The sequence below is a fragment of the Pongo abelii genome, chromosome 13 (assembly GCF_028885655.2).
Source record: "Pongo abelii isolate AG06213 chromosome 13, NHGRI_mPonAbe1-v2.0_pri, whole genome shotgun sequence".
In the NCBI taxonomy this organism is placed as follows: Eukaryota; Metazoa; Chordata; class Mammalia; order Primates; family Hominidae; genus Pongo; species Pongo abelii.
The window spans coordinates 107541978-107557214 of record NC_071998.2 but is presented as its reverse complement, the minus strand read 5'-3'; the positions used below and the strand labels follow the sequence as shown (position 1 = coordinate 107557214).

Genomic DNA, 15237 nt, shown 5'->3' with positions numbered 1-15237 from the left:
CCAAAAGCCTCTGATTGATTGAGAGAAGTGTGATTTCCTAGTCTGGAGTTATTAGCACATTCCACATCTAGTCCCAGCATTCTAGGACACCCAGGCCAGCTACTCACTTTTTTCTAAAATGCGACCTCTTCTCTGGTATGCCAGTGTCTTATTCCCCTCAATAGCCCTGGTGCCTAGCTCAGGAGGATGCCAGATGCTTCCTGTCCATATCTGCTCTTCTCTGCCCAGCTGGCCCCTCTTAATGAGTGGCAGCCAGCATTGGAGAACGACAGACCTGGGTTTCAATATGGTCCCCACCACTGATGGTGCAGCCTTGGGCAAGTTCTTTAAACCCTCTGAGGCTTGGTTTCCTCATCTGTGAAATGGGAATAATAGTAACGCTTACCTCATAAGGCTTACTGGCCCTAATCATACAAAGTGAATTAGTTTCATCAGTCCCAAATGTAACTCTTTTTTCTTTTTCTCTCTTCCTTCTTTCCTCCCTCCTTCACTTTTATCCTCTCTTTTCTTTTTTGCAAGATTTCCAAGGTCTTGGAAAGGGCTTCACTGTCATAATTATCCATACACTCTTTTTTCTTTCTTATCTGCACAGCAGGGCAGTTTACATAAATACAATTGGTAGGAAGAAGTCAGGAGCATAGCTAAAACCCATCCCACCCTTGGTGTTTGAGAGCCAGAAAGAGGGCCTGGACGCAGCTTCTAGGTTTCCCATAGACAAAGGAAGGCTGAGCTGGGGAAGGCGTTCTTGATACCTTTCAATTGTGCAGGGTGACGGCACTGGAAGGAACATTGACTGCCAAAGGTGGTGCCCTCAGGGCAGGAGAAGGAGGCGGCATAGACTTGATGGTGGTCTGGGATGCTGCAGTCGACTGGCTCACAGGCCACCTGCTTATTCCACTTGCCCTCTGTACAAGTCACTGTGACGCTGGGTCCCATCTGAAAGGCAGAGGTGCGCATGGTGAGGAGTGGCAGACTGAGCTCTAGATGTGGAGAAATACCCTTCTTCCCAAGGTGACGGCTCAGAGTCTCGCCCAGGCACTAGGAGACCAATGCTTAGTGTTTAACGTTAGCTCACTTTTAATGATCCCAATAACTGCATGAATTAGATATTTCAGATCTCAATTAAAGACACAGAGACTGAGACTCAGAGACACTACATGATCAGCCTTAAGTTAACCAGCTGGAAAAAGGATAAGTCGGACTTGAGTCCAAAGGCTATGCTCTTAACTGCTGTCTATAGTGTCTCCCAGATCACGATTTCCATTTTATTGATGAGAGTCTTGAGGTTTTGAGACCTCACAGGGCATGATGACTTCTTTCACAAAACAGACTGTGAAATACAGTTCAATGGTAGGACATCAGGTGTTGATTTGTGTGTCTTTTATTAGCTCTAGAGGAGTTACTAGGAACCTGTTGTAGTGCTTGGCACACAGTAGGCACTCTCCATGGCTATAGGAGACCTGCATGTTTTTCCTCCATGTTATGAGACCACAGGCAAGTCCCTTTCCTTACTTGAGTTCTCCCTTTGGCAAAATGGATGGATTGAACTCATGAACTGCTCAAAGATTCGCTCCCTACTCTGAGATTTGGCGGCTCAATAGTCAAGAGAGAAAGGTACAAAGACAAAAAAAGCCTAGGAAAAATGAAAGAGTAAATGGAGATTTGAACCAAACTACAAGATGGTGGAGCTGGGTGGAGGGCAAGACCATGCTACGGAGTCAAGGGATGGACAATCATTGCAGCCTGGAGGCTTTCATTCAAGGAGGAAGCTGCTAAATCCTAGGGACTGGAGATGCCAAATGTTGATCTGGGATTTTAAAAGCAAAGGACATTTTCTCTCTTAAGCACACATCAAAGGGATGTGTGCTTGAGTGAGGTCCTTCACTGCCAAAACAGTCTAATTGTTTCTACAGGAGTTCAGGCCTGCCAAGTCTGACATACGGAAGTAGGTGTCTAAGAAGAGCAAGTCCAGAAGTTCTGTACAAATAGGCATTCCCAGCAATAAGGAATGTGCCCTGTGTGCTTGCAGTTTGAAGGCAAAGTCCACTGGCCAGCCCTGGAAAATGCTACATTTAGTGACAGAAATCCTCAAATCCCAGGACAACCTGTACCACTCCCCCAAGCCCCACCTGGGACATTACAGCACCATCTTGCTGAAGCAACATTCTGTCACATCACTCCAAATCATTCACTACCACTAATCTCACACAGGACATGTCCTATCTTCCATGACTCCTTTGATGACTGTCTGAGGGAGGGGGTCTCCCTGCTACCAGTCTTACTGCTGGACTCCAAGCTACACCCACATGGAGTATCTAGAAGAGACTTTGTCAACCAGGATCTGACCATGTCATTTCCTGCAACAGCTCCCTGTTGTCCTAAAGATCAACCCCACACTTCCTGACTAAACCGACAGGCCCTGCACCAGTGGATTCAGCTGGCCCTTCCAGCCTCATTGCTTGGGTGAGTACAGAAAAAGAAAACAAACAAACAAAAAAATCTGTGGCATGTTTTTGTTTTTTTTTTTTTTTTTCTCATCAATGTGCTTCCACATAACTATCCATGCCTGTGCCTACTGCATATATTTCTTCCTTCTCCCCAACACACACCCCTTTGCTGATCTGTCTAGTTACCTGTTTCCATGTCACTTTTTCCAAGGCACCTCCCTTGAATCTCCCTGTGCCTCCACAACACCCTACACTTCCCTTGACAGCATTTATCACACAGTGGGGTCATCATTAATGAGTTGTCTGACTCTTCCTCCACCACTAGGCAATAAGCTCCTTCAGAGGAAGGACTCGATTTGTCTTAATGGCTTCTTTTTCTTTAGTACTTACTATAGCATCCAATTTCCAGTGAACAGATGCTTTGCAATGAATTAGTGAATGAATGAGCATCTCATTGACAGAGGGCTCACCTCGTCCTAAAGCAGCCCATTCAATTATGTTCTGACTGTAAGATATTCATTCCAAAATACACAGCCCCATGGTCTTGGAGATTTGCAACCTATACAAAAACATTGGTAAGTATTGTGTGGAACACTACTCTGCACAGGAACCCTTTTTCTTAGAGATTCCAGACTGCTTCTTCGTTAATTGATTCATTCATGCATTCATTTAATCAATAAATATTTATTGAGCACCTACTATGTGGCAGCACTATTTTAAGTGCTGCTGGGTATTTAGCAGAGAACATGGTCAACACCCAGTAAGCCTTCCGTGGGCTGCAGAGAGGCTCTGAGCTCAGCACCTGCACATACCTGGCTCTTGATCAGCTCATCATCCCGCTGTATCTGGAGCACGTAGCCTGTCCGGCAGCTCACAGTACACTGGGCACCATGGTAGCGGTCACTGCTGGAGCAATTGAGAGAAGCATTCTCCACAGCCAGCTCTGGGCAGTCAGTGTTCTCACATGCAAAATGCACGCAGCTGGGAAGGAAAGAAACAAGAGGGGAAGAAGGAGTCTCCTCACAGGACATCTACGCTCAGTTGGAAGATAAAGGCTAAGAGCCTCTTTCTCCAAGATTTCAGGCGGCTTGAGACTGAGGACAGAAAGGGGTGCTGGCTAGGGCACTCTAGATGACTCTAGAGGCAGCGATTAAAGTTTCTCATTAAGAGCACAAGTTATGGCAACAGACAAACCAGAGTTCAAATCTTGCCACTTGAAAGCTTTGCATGTTATCAAGATTTAAACCTTGAAGAGCCTCAGTTTTTCCGTTTGTGAGAAGGGGATCATCATGATTACAGTGAATATTTATTGCATTTTTCTACCAGGCACCAAGTTGAGCAAAAGCCTTTTTGTATTTTATGAGTACCCACTTACAAGGATCATTTTGAGAATTAAATCAGTTTAGAAAAAAACGCATAGCAGAACTCCTGGCATATACTAAGCACTCAGTAAATGGTAGCTGGGCCGGGCGCGGTGGCTCATGCCTGTAATCCCAGCACTTTGGGAGGCTGAGATGGGCGGATCACGGGGTCAGGAGTTTGAGACCAGGCTGACCAACATGGTAAAACCCCATCTCTGCTAAAAAAGAAAATACAAAAAATTAGCTGGGCATGGCGGCAGGCGCCTGTAATCCCAGCTACTCGGGAGGTTGAGGCAGGAGAATAGCTTGAACCTGGGAGACGGAGGTTGCAGTGAGCTGAGATTGCGCCATTGCACTCCAGCCTGGGCAATGAGAGTGAAACTCTGTCTCTAAATAAATAAATAAATAAAAGCGGTAGCTGATGTAAATACACCTATGCTCTATTACCTAGTTGGCAAGGTACATCACACCTCTGAGCCTCAGTATACTCTCAAATTTGGCCAACCTCATATAGCCACGAGACTCAGGTGATGGAGGTTAGAAGTCTTTTATAAACTGTAAGATAACTTACACATCATTAGTGGAGTTGTACAGAGACTATGTCTTGCATCTTGCTGCAACTCTGAATTCTACCTTTCTGCCAGTCTGAATTCCACCCGTTCTTTAGGTCTAAGCATCATGCAAATTTCCATAGGAAGCTTTCTCTTGTGTCCCTCGGCAAGCACCCTCATGGGTATTCTACCCTTCTTTCTCTAATGCTGTTGCCTCATGTTTGATGTATTAAAAACTCAGTTCCTCAGTGCCAGTGGAACATACCAGATTGCAGGCTAATCTTTAAGGATGCAAACAGAAACAGCATGAAATCCTCATTCTTGGATGATCATTCCCCTTGTATTACAGTTAGGCAAGCACTCAATAACATTAGTTACTATTTGCTGATTGCTTATATACATGAGCTCACTCCATCCTTACAACAACCCTATGAGCTAAGCGTTACTCATTTTACAGTTGGGTAAATTGGGGACTGGCAAGATTAAGTTACTTGTTTAAGTGCCCATCCAGAGGGGTGACTCCAAAGGCCTTGTTGTTAACCTCGTCCCATGTTTCTGGACTAGAACGTCCTTGAGGGCAGAGAAAATGCCTATTTCATCTTGATGTACTTTGCAGTGCCAATAAAAATTCTTTGCAGATGTTTCCTAAATGGCAGGAAACCAATGGTGATGGTGCCTTGCAATAGCTCTTAAACACTTTAAAGAGGTTGATTCTGCCTAACAGTAAAAGCTTCTAGGGGGCAGTTTTCTCTGACTTTTGCCTCTCTGACTGTGTCTACCCCCAACACCTGGCCTATGGTATGCACCGATGGTTTACATCCAGAACCTCAAGGCTTTTATGTTCCCATTTTTATCTAGGAGACAGGGAGACATTTTGGCCAAACCAGCGTCAGAAAAGTTTTGCACGTTTTTTTGTCGTTGTTTTTGTTTTTGTTTTTTGTTTTTTGTTTTCTCTCAGTTTCACGATACCCAACTGAGGGTTTTACTGGGATCTATTCCTATTCTCTACCCTCTGCTCAAAAGTATAGTGAGAAATAAAGTCTGGAGGTGGGGAGAGCTAAAAGCTTCCAAAGCATATCACAAACCAATTTACTTTTTTAAAGACCCACAGAGGACAAGCATTTAATTTAGGTCTCAGACCCTTACTGATGGGAGCTTTGCAGTTCTCCAATACTCTCCTTCTGAAATGCAGGGCAACTGGCATTAAGGAACACTTGTTGAGACAACTCCAATTCTCTGGCCTTTTTCTTACTCCTGACAGCCTCAGCATTGTACCATGTGGAGACCTCAAAGAAACTGTAACTGTGGAGTCAACACAAGGGCTTTGACACTAAACAATGCATCTGTTCACATTGTGTAAGCACCAGGGGAAGGAACCACATGGTTCCAATTTAAATATATTTACTCTGTAAGCTACTAGCTCCCAAGCTGTTCTGGCCTGTGCCTAACAGTTTGGGCATTCTTACTCTGCACGCCCAGAAGGTACCTGGGCTCTTATGAAGACCCAGAGGGAAAGATGACTTTCTTCTTTAAGTTGCAGAGCCGTTAAAGTATAAATAGTGCCCTCCCCAATTATTTTGTGCACATTAAGTTCTTCTTCACAGGAAAATGAAGATCTGAAATGCTTTGTTTTCTGGGGTAGAAGGAGCACAAGGTTTACCAATCAGGGAAATCTGGGCTCCAGCCCCCGCTCTGCCATTTATCAGTTGTTTGACTTTGGAAATGTATATAACATCCTGAGGCTCAGTTTCCTTATCTGTAAAGTGGAATTAATAAAATAATTTGTTTCTTAGGATTGTCAACAGGGTGAAACATCATCCACTGATTCATCTATTCAACAGACCTTCACTGGGGGCTTTACTGAGCACCGGACATTGTTCTATACATTGGGAATACAGTGGACGGAGGGGATAAACAAGATGCCTGTTATCCTGTGTATTTCAGGAGGGAGGGTGTGTGCCAAAGAAAAGTAATAAGTGAGATCATTTCAGATAATGATGCATGCGGTTAGGGTGTTAAACCAAGGTGAAATTATAGAGAGTGACAGTTGGTGGAAAGGGGCAAGGCACTTTGTATAGAACGATCCATGAGGAAGGGACATCTGAACTATTACCTGGATAAAATGAAGGGATAAACCATACACAGGTTTGGGGCAGAGGCATAATCAGGCAGAGGGAAGAGCAGGTACAAAATTCCAGCACAGGATGGAGCTTGGCGTGTTTGTAGACTAGTAAGGCCAATATATGAGAAATGCTTTGAGTTCAGGTGTGGTGGCTCACATCTGTAATCTCAGCACTTTGGGAGCTTGAGGCAGATGGATCACTTGAGGTCAGGAGTTCAAGACCAGCCTGGCCACCATGGTGCATCCCTGTCTCTAGTAAAAATAAAAAAATTAGCTGGGAGTGGTGGTGCACACCTATAATCCCAGCTACTTGGGAGGCTGAGGCACAAGAATCACTTGAACCTGGAGGGCAGAGGTTGCAGTGAGACAAGATTACACCACTGTACTCCAGCCTGGGAAACAGAGTGAGACTGTGTATCAAAATAAATAAATAAATAAATAAATAAATAAATAAAAATTTAAAAAACAGGGAGCAAGAGAGAGAGATCGAGAGAAATGCTTTTGGCACTATGAAGCTCCTTGAGAAGATGAGTCTCTCTACTCTGTCTCTTTTTGCTATAAAAGAAAAAATGGTCCTTGGTCCCATGAATCACCTGACCAAAAGATTTCATGGTCAGATCAGTAGGCGTAGCATTGAGTTAATGAAACCAGTTAGTTTTCTTAGTTGCAGGACTCCTCAATAATTTGGATAACCCATTGAAAATTTCCAGAAGGGGCTAAGGTACACATTGTTTTTTAAACTCTGATAACATTTTTTTTTTCATGGGACATTTCTTAGGACTACTGCCTTCCAGAATACACTTCAGGGATTGAGGCATCCTGCTTTTTCAGCACATCTGTCTGCACCTGGCCTGCAGGCTTGAAAACAGGAAGAAAAGGGATAAGGGAGGTAATATGTGTCAGGCATTGGCCACTCTGTTTCACCTACATCACCTTATTTGCATTCCACACAGCAGCTCCTTGAGGTAGTGATATTATTCCCATTTTCAAGAACAGGAAACTAGGACTAAGAGTTTTAAATTGCTTGCCCAAGGGCACTCAGCTTGGACAGAATTCCAATAGAGATCTGCCAGTCTGTCCCCTAAGTCCCTGCTCTTTTTTCTTTGCTATCCTGTTGGTTGGACAAGGTTGTGTGAACACACTGTCCAAAAATGATAAACATTACCCTAACTGACCCTCTCAAATAACTCTGTGATACAGCCCTGTCATTTCTGAAACACAAAAACAAAAAACAAAACAAGGAAAACAAAATAAAAGGCTCTGCTGCTTCATTCAAAAAAAGAGGGAAGGACTTAATAACGTTGATGGGCAGTCAATAAAAATAACAAAAGAAGGAAAAAATGAAGACACTTCTCTGAAGGGAGAAAGGTGGCTGATTGGATGGATGAGCAGGAAAGGATGCATGTAATTCTACAGATCAAATTCTCACACCTGGGCAAAAGTGGAGGTCCCTGGGGTGCAGAGCTGATCAGATACTTAAATAACTTTTTTCTTTCTTCTTATCTATATGTTTAATATATTTACCTTTGGACTCAAATTCCATATAAAGGTAAAACCTTATCTGATCCAATAGCCAATCCCCCAACTGCTGTCTCTATTGTCAATAAGAATGGACCCCAGTCATGCATAACAGAGGATAGCTGGAGAGTGCTGGAACCTGGATAAAGCCAGAAGTTAAAGGGCTGACAAGGGTTCCTCTCCTGGTTCTGTTCCTTGACTCACGGTGTAACTGCTGTGCCCTGCCACTTAGCTGCAATTATGCCACAGGGAAGCAGAGATAATAACAGAAAGACTGTTTATAAATCATTCTGGGTTGCTCAGATGGGGACAACAAAAAAGAAAGTGCTCCACACTAGACAACAGAGGGAAAACTGTTCTTGGCATCAATTCTGCAAGTTCACTTAGGAAGTGAAACAGTGAAAGAGCTCCTATGCTAAGACCTCATTTTTCTACCCAGAAATGAGGCAACTGGGGGAATGATCCTAAAAGGTTCTTTACCCTGGATTTCTAGGAGCCAGTATTGTGGTGTGGTATGGAGGCAAGTTTTGAAGATTAGGTGATGCAAGCTCAGTAGCCTGCAGGGTTCAAGCGAGCTGAGTTGGGTGTGCCGAGGAGAGGGTATGTGCCTGGCCAAAGAGCAGAGCACTTTGCTCTAGTCCAAGGTTGCCTAGTGGGATGGAGGTCCTGATGTTTTCAAAGCTTCTCATTTCTTTAAAGAGTTCCAAGAAGAATTCTGTTTTTTAATATGAACTCTCCTGATATTTAAATGTTGGCAACTAATTAAAGAAGATAACTAATAAAGGCCAAAGAGAGATTGTTTATGGACTAATATGGTCTATGGAACACCACCAGCCTTGAAACCTCTGATGGAGAGGAAAGATAACTGGATTCCTGAGAACTAGATTCCAGTGCTGGTTTTGCCCCCAACTTGTTAGGTGATTTTAGGCGAGTCACTTCTTTTGCTTAGAACTTAGATTTCCCATCCTCAAATGAGGGCACAGAACCAGGAAATCTTTGAGAGCCTTCCCCGCTTTCAGGCCTCATGATTTTATGAGAACAAAACAACAGAGGTCTATAATTTCAGAGCCCTTTGAAATGAGAAAAATAGGAAAAAGTAGTCTTTGGTAATCTCAAGCATTGCCAAGGATATGGAGCAACTGGAACTCTGGTAGATCACTGATGGGGCTCTGAATTGGACAATATTTTGGAGAAGAGTCAGGCAGTATTTGGCATAGTCAAAGACATACACATGCTTAGGCACAGCAGTTCCATTTGTAGTTATATTCCCCAGACTAGTGATTCCCAATCAGTGTGCTGAGAGGCACTAATTCCTTTGCGGGTTGGGGAAGTTGAATGATGTTATGACAGCGATCTGAGCAATCTGTGGTCTCTGGCCAAGAGCAGCTTCATTCTGTGTTCCAAATCCTACCTATGAATCCCTGTGTCATTACCTAATGGGATATTCCACACATGGGGTCTCATCAGGAAACAGACTCTAGGAATACTTGGCTCCAGTCTTTGGGCACTCCCACCCCCAACCAACAAACAACAGTCTAAGTTCTCCTTGGCTGAAAGAGTTAATCTAGCCATGTGAAGAACTTGTTGCCCCCCAAAGTTGGCCTTCTAAAATTTAGCTCTCAATCAGAACTGCCTCTCTCTGAATGGACCAGCTTGTAGAAATGGGGAAGAGTTTGAGATAATGGAAGAAAGATAATGTGAAAAAGAGGTGAGAGGAAGAAAGGAAGCATGAAAGGAAAGAAGAATAAATGGAGGGAGGAGGGAAGGAAGTTACTTTTCTAAATACATGGTCCATTCAATTTTATAATAAACTGTTCAATTTCTGTTAAGAACCACAACATGGATGAACATGATGTATGTGCGTGTGTCTGTGTGTGACAGACACTGGAGCCTCAATATCACCACTGTAGTTTTTCTCATTAAAGAAGCCTTTTAACCACCCCACTCCCCACCACTATCCTCCCCTCTCCACCTTTTCTCCTTTCCACAACTTGGTGTGGGGCTGAGATTTGGCTAGAATTGCACAACTGGACCTCTCCTTTGAAACTGATCCTGTTTTCTTGGGTCTCTGAATTTATACCAAGTACTGCAAAGAGACTGGAGACCCCTGAAGCTAGAGTAGAACACATTGCCCAAACTGGTTTTGCTATAGGACTCCTCCCAAGGCAGCACAGTAGGCATCACACTGCTCTCAGGAGGAGAGACAGAAAATGAGGAGGAGAAAGGAGGTAAGAGAAGGGGAGAGAGAGAGAGACAGAGAGAGAGAGAGAGAGAAAGAGAGAAGATGGAGAGGTGGGAGAAAAGGGAGAGGAGAGAGAGGGAGAGATGCAGGGAGAAGAGGAAAGGTTGTGGGAGGGAGGAGAGAAGGGGAGGGGAGAAACAGTACTTTTCACTACCTGGGAAACAGCTGAGAGTAAAGTGGGATGTTTCTCCTACAACCAGTTGAAATTTGTGTTATAAAAAGTGATGCTATTTATTTTGGTGTTTTGAGAATGAAGGAAAACATCCCATGGTTCTTTACAGTTGTTGCTTATTTTTCTTTCCTTTCCTCCCTTGTTTGTTTGTTTTAATGCATTTGCATGTTTGCAGAGTCCTGCTTGTTTTGGTAAATGCCTCTTTAGCTCCCCATGAACAGCTGCTGTCCTTTCCCCACTGGGGCACTCAGGAGGAGGTGCTCCTGCCCTGCAGCCTCAGCCCTCAAGACTCAGCCTGTCATAGCCTGATCCAAGCTCAGGGATAAGGCAGCCAAAGACCTCAGAGCTGCAGCTCCATCCCCTTACTCAGAGTTCCTCTGAATAAATGATCACATGGGTCCAGTTGTGAAAATTCGTTCTCTGCTACTCGTGCCTTGCTGTGGTAGGCAGAGCACGGCTTTCAGGGACAGACAAAGCAGGATTTTGCCTCTTACTGCCTGGATGGTCATGACTCACTCACTCTGTTTCTCTGAGCCATACCTCGCAGAAGAGGTGCAATAATAAAATAAGATACTGTGCCTATCTATTCAAGAGGTGCAATAATAAAATAAGATAATGTTCCTTTCTATTAAGGGCTCAACAAGTGTTTGTCCCTTCCTGTCCTCTCTCATCTTTCCTAGCTGTTGAGAAACACAGACTTAGAACTGGAAAGAATCTCAGAGAATCCATATAATCCATCATCATCATTTTAAAGATGGGGAAACTGAGGCCCAGAGAAGGGGAATGACTAATCCAAGGTCAAATAATTAGTCAGATATAGGGCAGCATTTTGCCCTCATTCAATGTTCCTCCTACAAACAAAGAACTAACAAATACATATTGATCGATATGTTTCAGTGGTTAAATATTTCCTACTATTTACTTAGGGCACAAACACCATTCGTCGAGAATTCAAACAAGTCAGTCCGGGTCTCAGTCAACTTGTGGATGGTCAGGAAGGCTGGTTAAACATGGGAAAGTGTTGTGGAAAAGGTCTAATGGATTTCCATTGACATGGTTTCCCCAGGCTCTGAGAATTAACTTATTTTTATAGGGTCTGGAGAAGAAGGGATAAAAACATCCTCTTAGAGTGAAATAAGACAATGAGTTATATTTAAGAAGCTCTTGCCTCTGAAAGATTACGACAGACTATGCACAACAGAAGCTAGAGACAGTGGGTACTAAACAATGTGGATTTTGCAACCACCTTTTGTGTCCTCTGTGGTAACAGGGGCGTGGGAAAGGCTGGTGTCCCCCTCTTCTCTTTTTTTTTTCTTGCCCCCAGGTATACAGGGCAAGGCTGAATCGATTTTTAGAGAGCCTCACTCTTGGGTAGCCTACAAAAATCACAACTCTCTCTTCTTCTGGACCTCATGAAACAAATCTGAGAGACGCTGTGCAACTCTGCACAAGTTCTTCCCTTTCTGGGCCCTGTGATTCTACATGGTAACACAGAAGTTTGGACATGTCGGATGCATGAGATAATCTCTGAAGCTTTTTCCAGCTCTAACTTTAAGAACTTTACCAAAATTCTGTGCACAGAAGCAGCACCATCATCATCAAAAGATGGTTATAAATATATTTTTTTAATATGTTATGTTTGCATAGTGCCTAACAGTCCGCAGGAACACTTTTATCTATAGTGCAACATTTAACCCTCACAACCACCCTGTGGAGTAGATTTCATCTGCTTATTCCAAAATAGAAAACTATGACTCAGAAAACTGAAGTGACTTGCCCAAGAACACACATTCAAGAAGTGGTAATGTGGAGGTTCAAACCCAAGTAAGAGTATTCTCAAAGCTCGTATTATTTTCAGGAAACTCCACTCGATTGTAGCTCCAAACTAGGTGCATTAACAGATGCCAGCTCAAAAGCACTGAGGGAGTGATGTCATGCAGTTGAAAGACAGGCTCTTAGACCACTCGTGAGGTCATAGGAGCTAGGCTTGTGGAAGACATAGAGATTTCACCTACCCCTGAAACACACGGTGAACTAGGATGATGCAAATACCAGTCTCACTCTATCCCCCTTGGTTAGGAAGGTTATGCCTCCCGCTTGTGCCATGGGAAGCAGAATATTCCAGTATTTCAGAGATAAAAGAGAGCTAAGCCTCTTTTTGTTCAGATGAGGACACTGAGGCTCAGAGAAGGAAACTGATGTTTCCAGGGTCACCCTGCAAGCTATTGTCAATTCTGCCACTGCAAGCCAGGTGAAGGAGGTTCTTTTTTCACCACACAACCGTTTCCCTTAATTGCCCCAGGAATTCAGAGACTCATGGGCCTCTCAAGCCCAAAGGCAGAGCCAGCCAGAGGCCAGAGGATGGATGGAGAAGGGAGAAATGCACAGACTTTTTACATCCACACAAATGGCTACCCAGCTTCAAAATCACACTGTCTCCACTCGGCTACAAGTGGCTTAGGGTGAGTCTGCCGCGGGTCCCTTACCTCTGCTCGGCAGGGCTGTAGGTCTCCCCTCTCTGGCAGCTGCTCAGGGTGACGGGGTCAAAGTTGTCGAAGGAGCGGAGGGCCACCCCCGAGATGGCGACCAGGGGCGAACTGAAGCTCACACGTACCGCCTGGCTGTGGTAGAAGGGCTGGCTGAGGTCATGGACCACAGGGATAATCAGGGGATTGTTCCTGCAGCTCAGGACATGGAGGCCTGTCAGGGGAGACAGAGGGGCCGAGGGGCCAGGCTCATTACTCAAGGCCAGTCACGCCCTCCCCAACGGGCCCTTCCCGAAGCCCCCAGACCCTTTCATGTCACTGCACAAAAGCACCATTGGGCGGCCGGTGAGGATTTTGAGTCTGATTGAAAGTTTCTTTGTCTGCCTTTTTTTCTTGGTTCCAAATCTTTCCAATCCCCCTGCCTCCCTGCCCCCTAAGCTTCCCCTTCACCTACTGCCCAAAGTCCCTCTCCCTCCCCCAAATGGCCACCCCTCAGCCAAGCATCCCAGGCCCTCACCTCCCTCCCACATTGCTGTAGGGCTTGTTGGTCTGAGTTGTTGAGTTTCAGACTCCCTGCCTGGTCAGTTGGGAAAGAGATGGAAATAATTCACAGCAACAGGCGCTTCCCAGGGTAAAAAGCCCACTCTCATAAGTAATCTGTGAACCTGGGAGCAGCCCTGAGAGGGAAGGACCTCTTGCTTAGTCTGCAGAAGAGGTTGAGAATCGTGGGCAGGGGTGGTTTTCCAGAGGAGCACAGCCCAGGCATGGCTAAAACTCTAGGGAGAATTCAAGCTTGCCTCACTCAAGAGTCCTCAGTTTTTTTTTTTTTTAATGCAGCCAGCAGGTTCCCATTCTCCAAGAAGGAAGGGAGAGGGCCAGGGAGAAAAGATACACAAGGGACAGAAGGAAAGGAAGGCTGTGGCAAGATGGAATTGGCAAAATGGAAGCTGGCTTTGGTGTTGGGTGGACCTGAGTTTAAATGCTGGTGTAGCCGCTTCCTAATAATGGGACTCCAGAAAGCCCCTAAAACTCAGTTTTCACATTCATAAAATGGTATAATCCTAACCATGTCCTGGCAGGCTTGATATGTAAGGAGAAATCTCCCGTGTGGAAGCCTGAAGCAGGTGCCCTTCTCAGTTCCAGAGGTGAAGCTGCCTCAGAGAATGCTGGGATGCCGTAGACTGAGGAAGATGGTGACGGTGGGGGTGGAGGGGAAAAACAGAAAAGCCTCAGGCATCAGTACCAGGATCCAAAGAGCTCCTGTGGGACCAGACTTTTCCCCACTCTGCTGAAAAAACCTCTCCTCAGAGCCCTGGGCTGTGCAACGACAACCGTGAAAATATTTGTTTCTCACTTAGGGAAATTTCCCAGGAATCCTGCTAAGTCCAGAGGGGTTTTCTTTCTCTTCCTTATTCACAGGTTCTCCTTGCCTTTAAAAGGAACTAAATAAATAAGCATGAAAACAAAACAAGAAAACCTTCCCTGCTCCCTTGGTTTTTGTCTGACCCTGAAATGACCCCTTGCCTGCTTGCTTCATACAGGTCTTTGAAAGGCGTTCTCTGCAGAATGGTGTGGGCACAACTTTGAAGTCCAGGCTTCAGTACTGGCCAAGAATTCCAAATGCTTGGAGTATCAAGGCTGCCCAGAGCTCTCCAGGGTAGACTGGAAGTGTGAAGGTGTCATAGGAAATTCTTAGCGACAATAGGAATTCTTAGAGTCTGATCTTGTGCTAGGCATGGTTACAACAGTGTCAAATAATAGTGCACTCTGACTCTAAGGTGGATATCATTGTCCTTGCTGTGTATATGAAGCAAGTGAGCCTCTAAGTGATGTGCTGTGAGGACAGGAAGATTGCTCACCTTCTCAAGGTGAGTGAGTGGTGGGGACAGGATCCAAACCTCAGCTGTCAGCTCTGGATTCAGGCTCTCTCCCCTGGACCACGGTGCATGTGGGTATTCAAAGGGGTGGTACAAGTGGCCAAGTCCAGCCCTTGTCCTCCCCCTTGGCCCTGCACTCAGGGAGGTCCTCCCATGGTAGAACCTGACTCCTCAACTGCCTCCCTATTCCTACAATATTCCTATTCCTATTCTCATTGGAAACTTCTCCAGAGGTTGTACTGGTGATACAGTCCCCACTTGGGGTGGAGGGTCATGAACACTCCTGGTTATAGGGTAAAAAGCAATAGGCTATGACACTGAAAATCTAACTAGTAATTCCTGACCCACCATGTGACTTGGGGTCTCTCGGTGCCTCTCTTTGGGTCTCAGATGGTGACATGTACAATGGGGAAATGGCTCTTAGTCAGTCTCTCTCCTTCTTGGGGTCTATGGGGAATAAT

General features: G+C 44.9%; 1 protein-coding gene across 1 annotated transcript in view; it reads right to left on the bottom strand.

Annotated features, from left to right (window-relative positions):
• The window catches only part of PAPPA (pappalysin 1), a 248661-nt gene that overhangs the window by 54244 nt on the left and 179180 nt on the right, over positions 1-15237 (bottom strand). Inside the window, exons 13-15 of the mRNA XM_024252110.3 lie at positions 12900-13113; positions 3260-3428; positions 753-936 (exon numbers count right to left, since the gene is read on the bottom strand). Coding sequence (XP_024107878.3) covers positions 753-936; positions 3260-3428; positions 12900-13113 — 567 coding nt within the window. The remainder of the gene's footprint in view (positions 1-752; positions 937-3259; positions 3429-12899; positions 13114-15237) is intronic.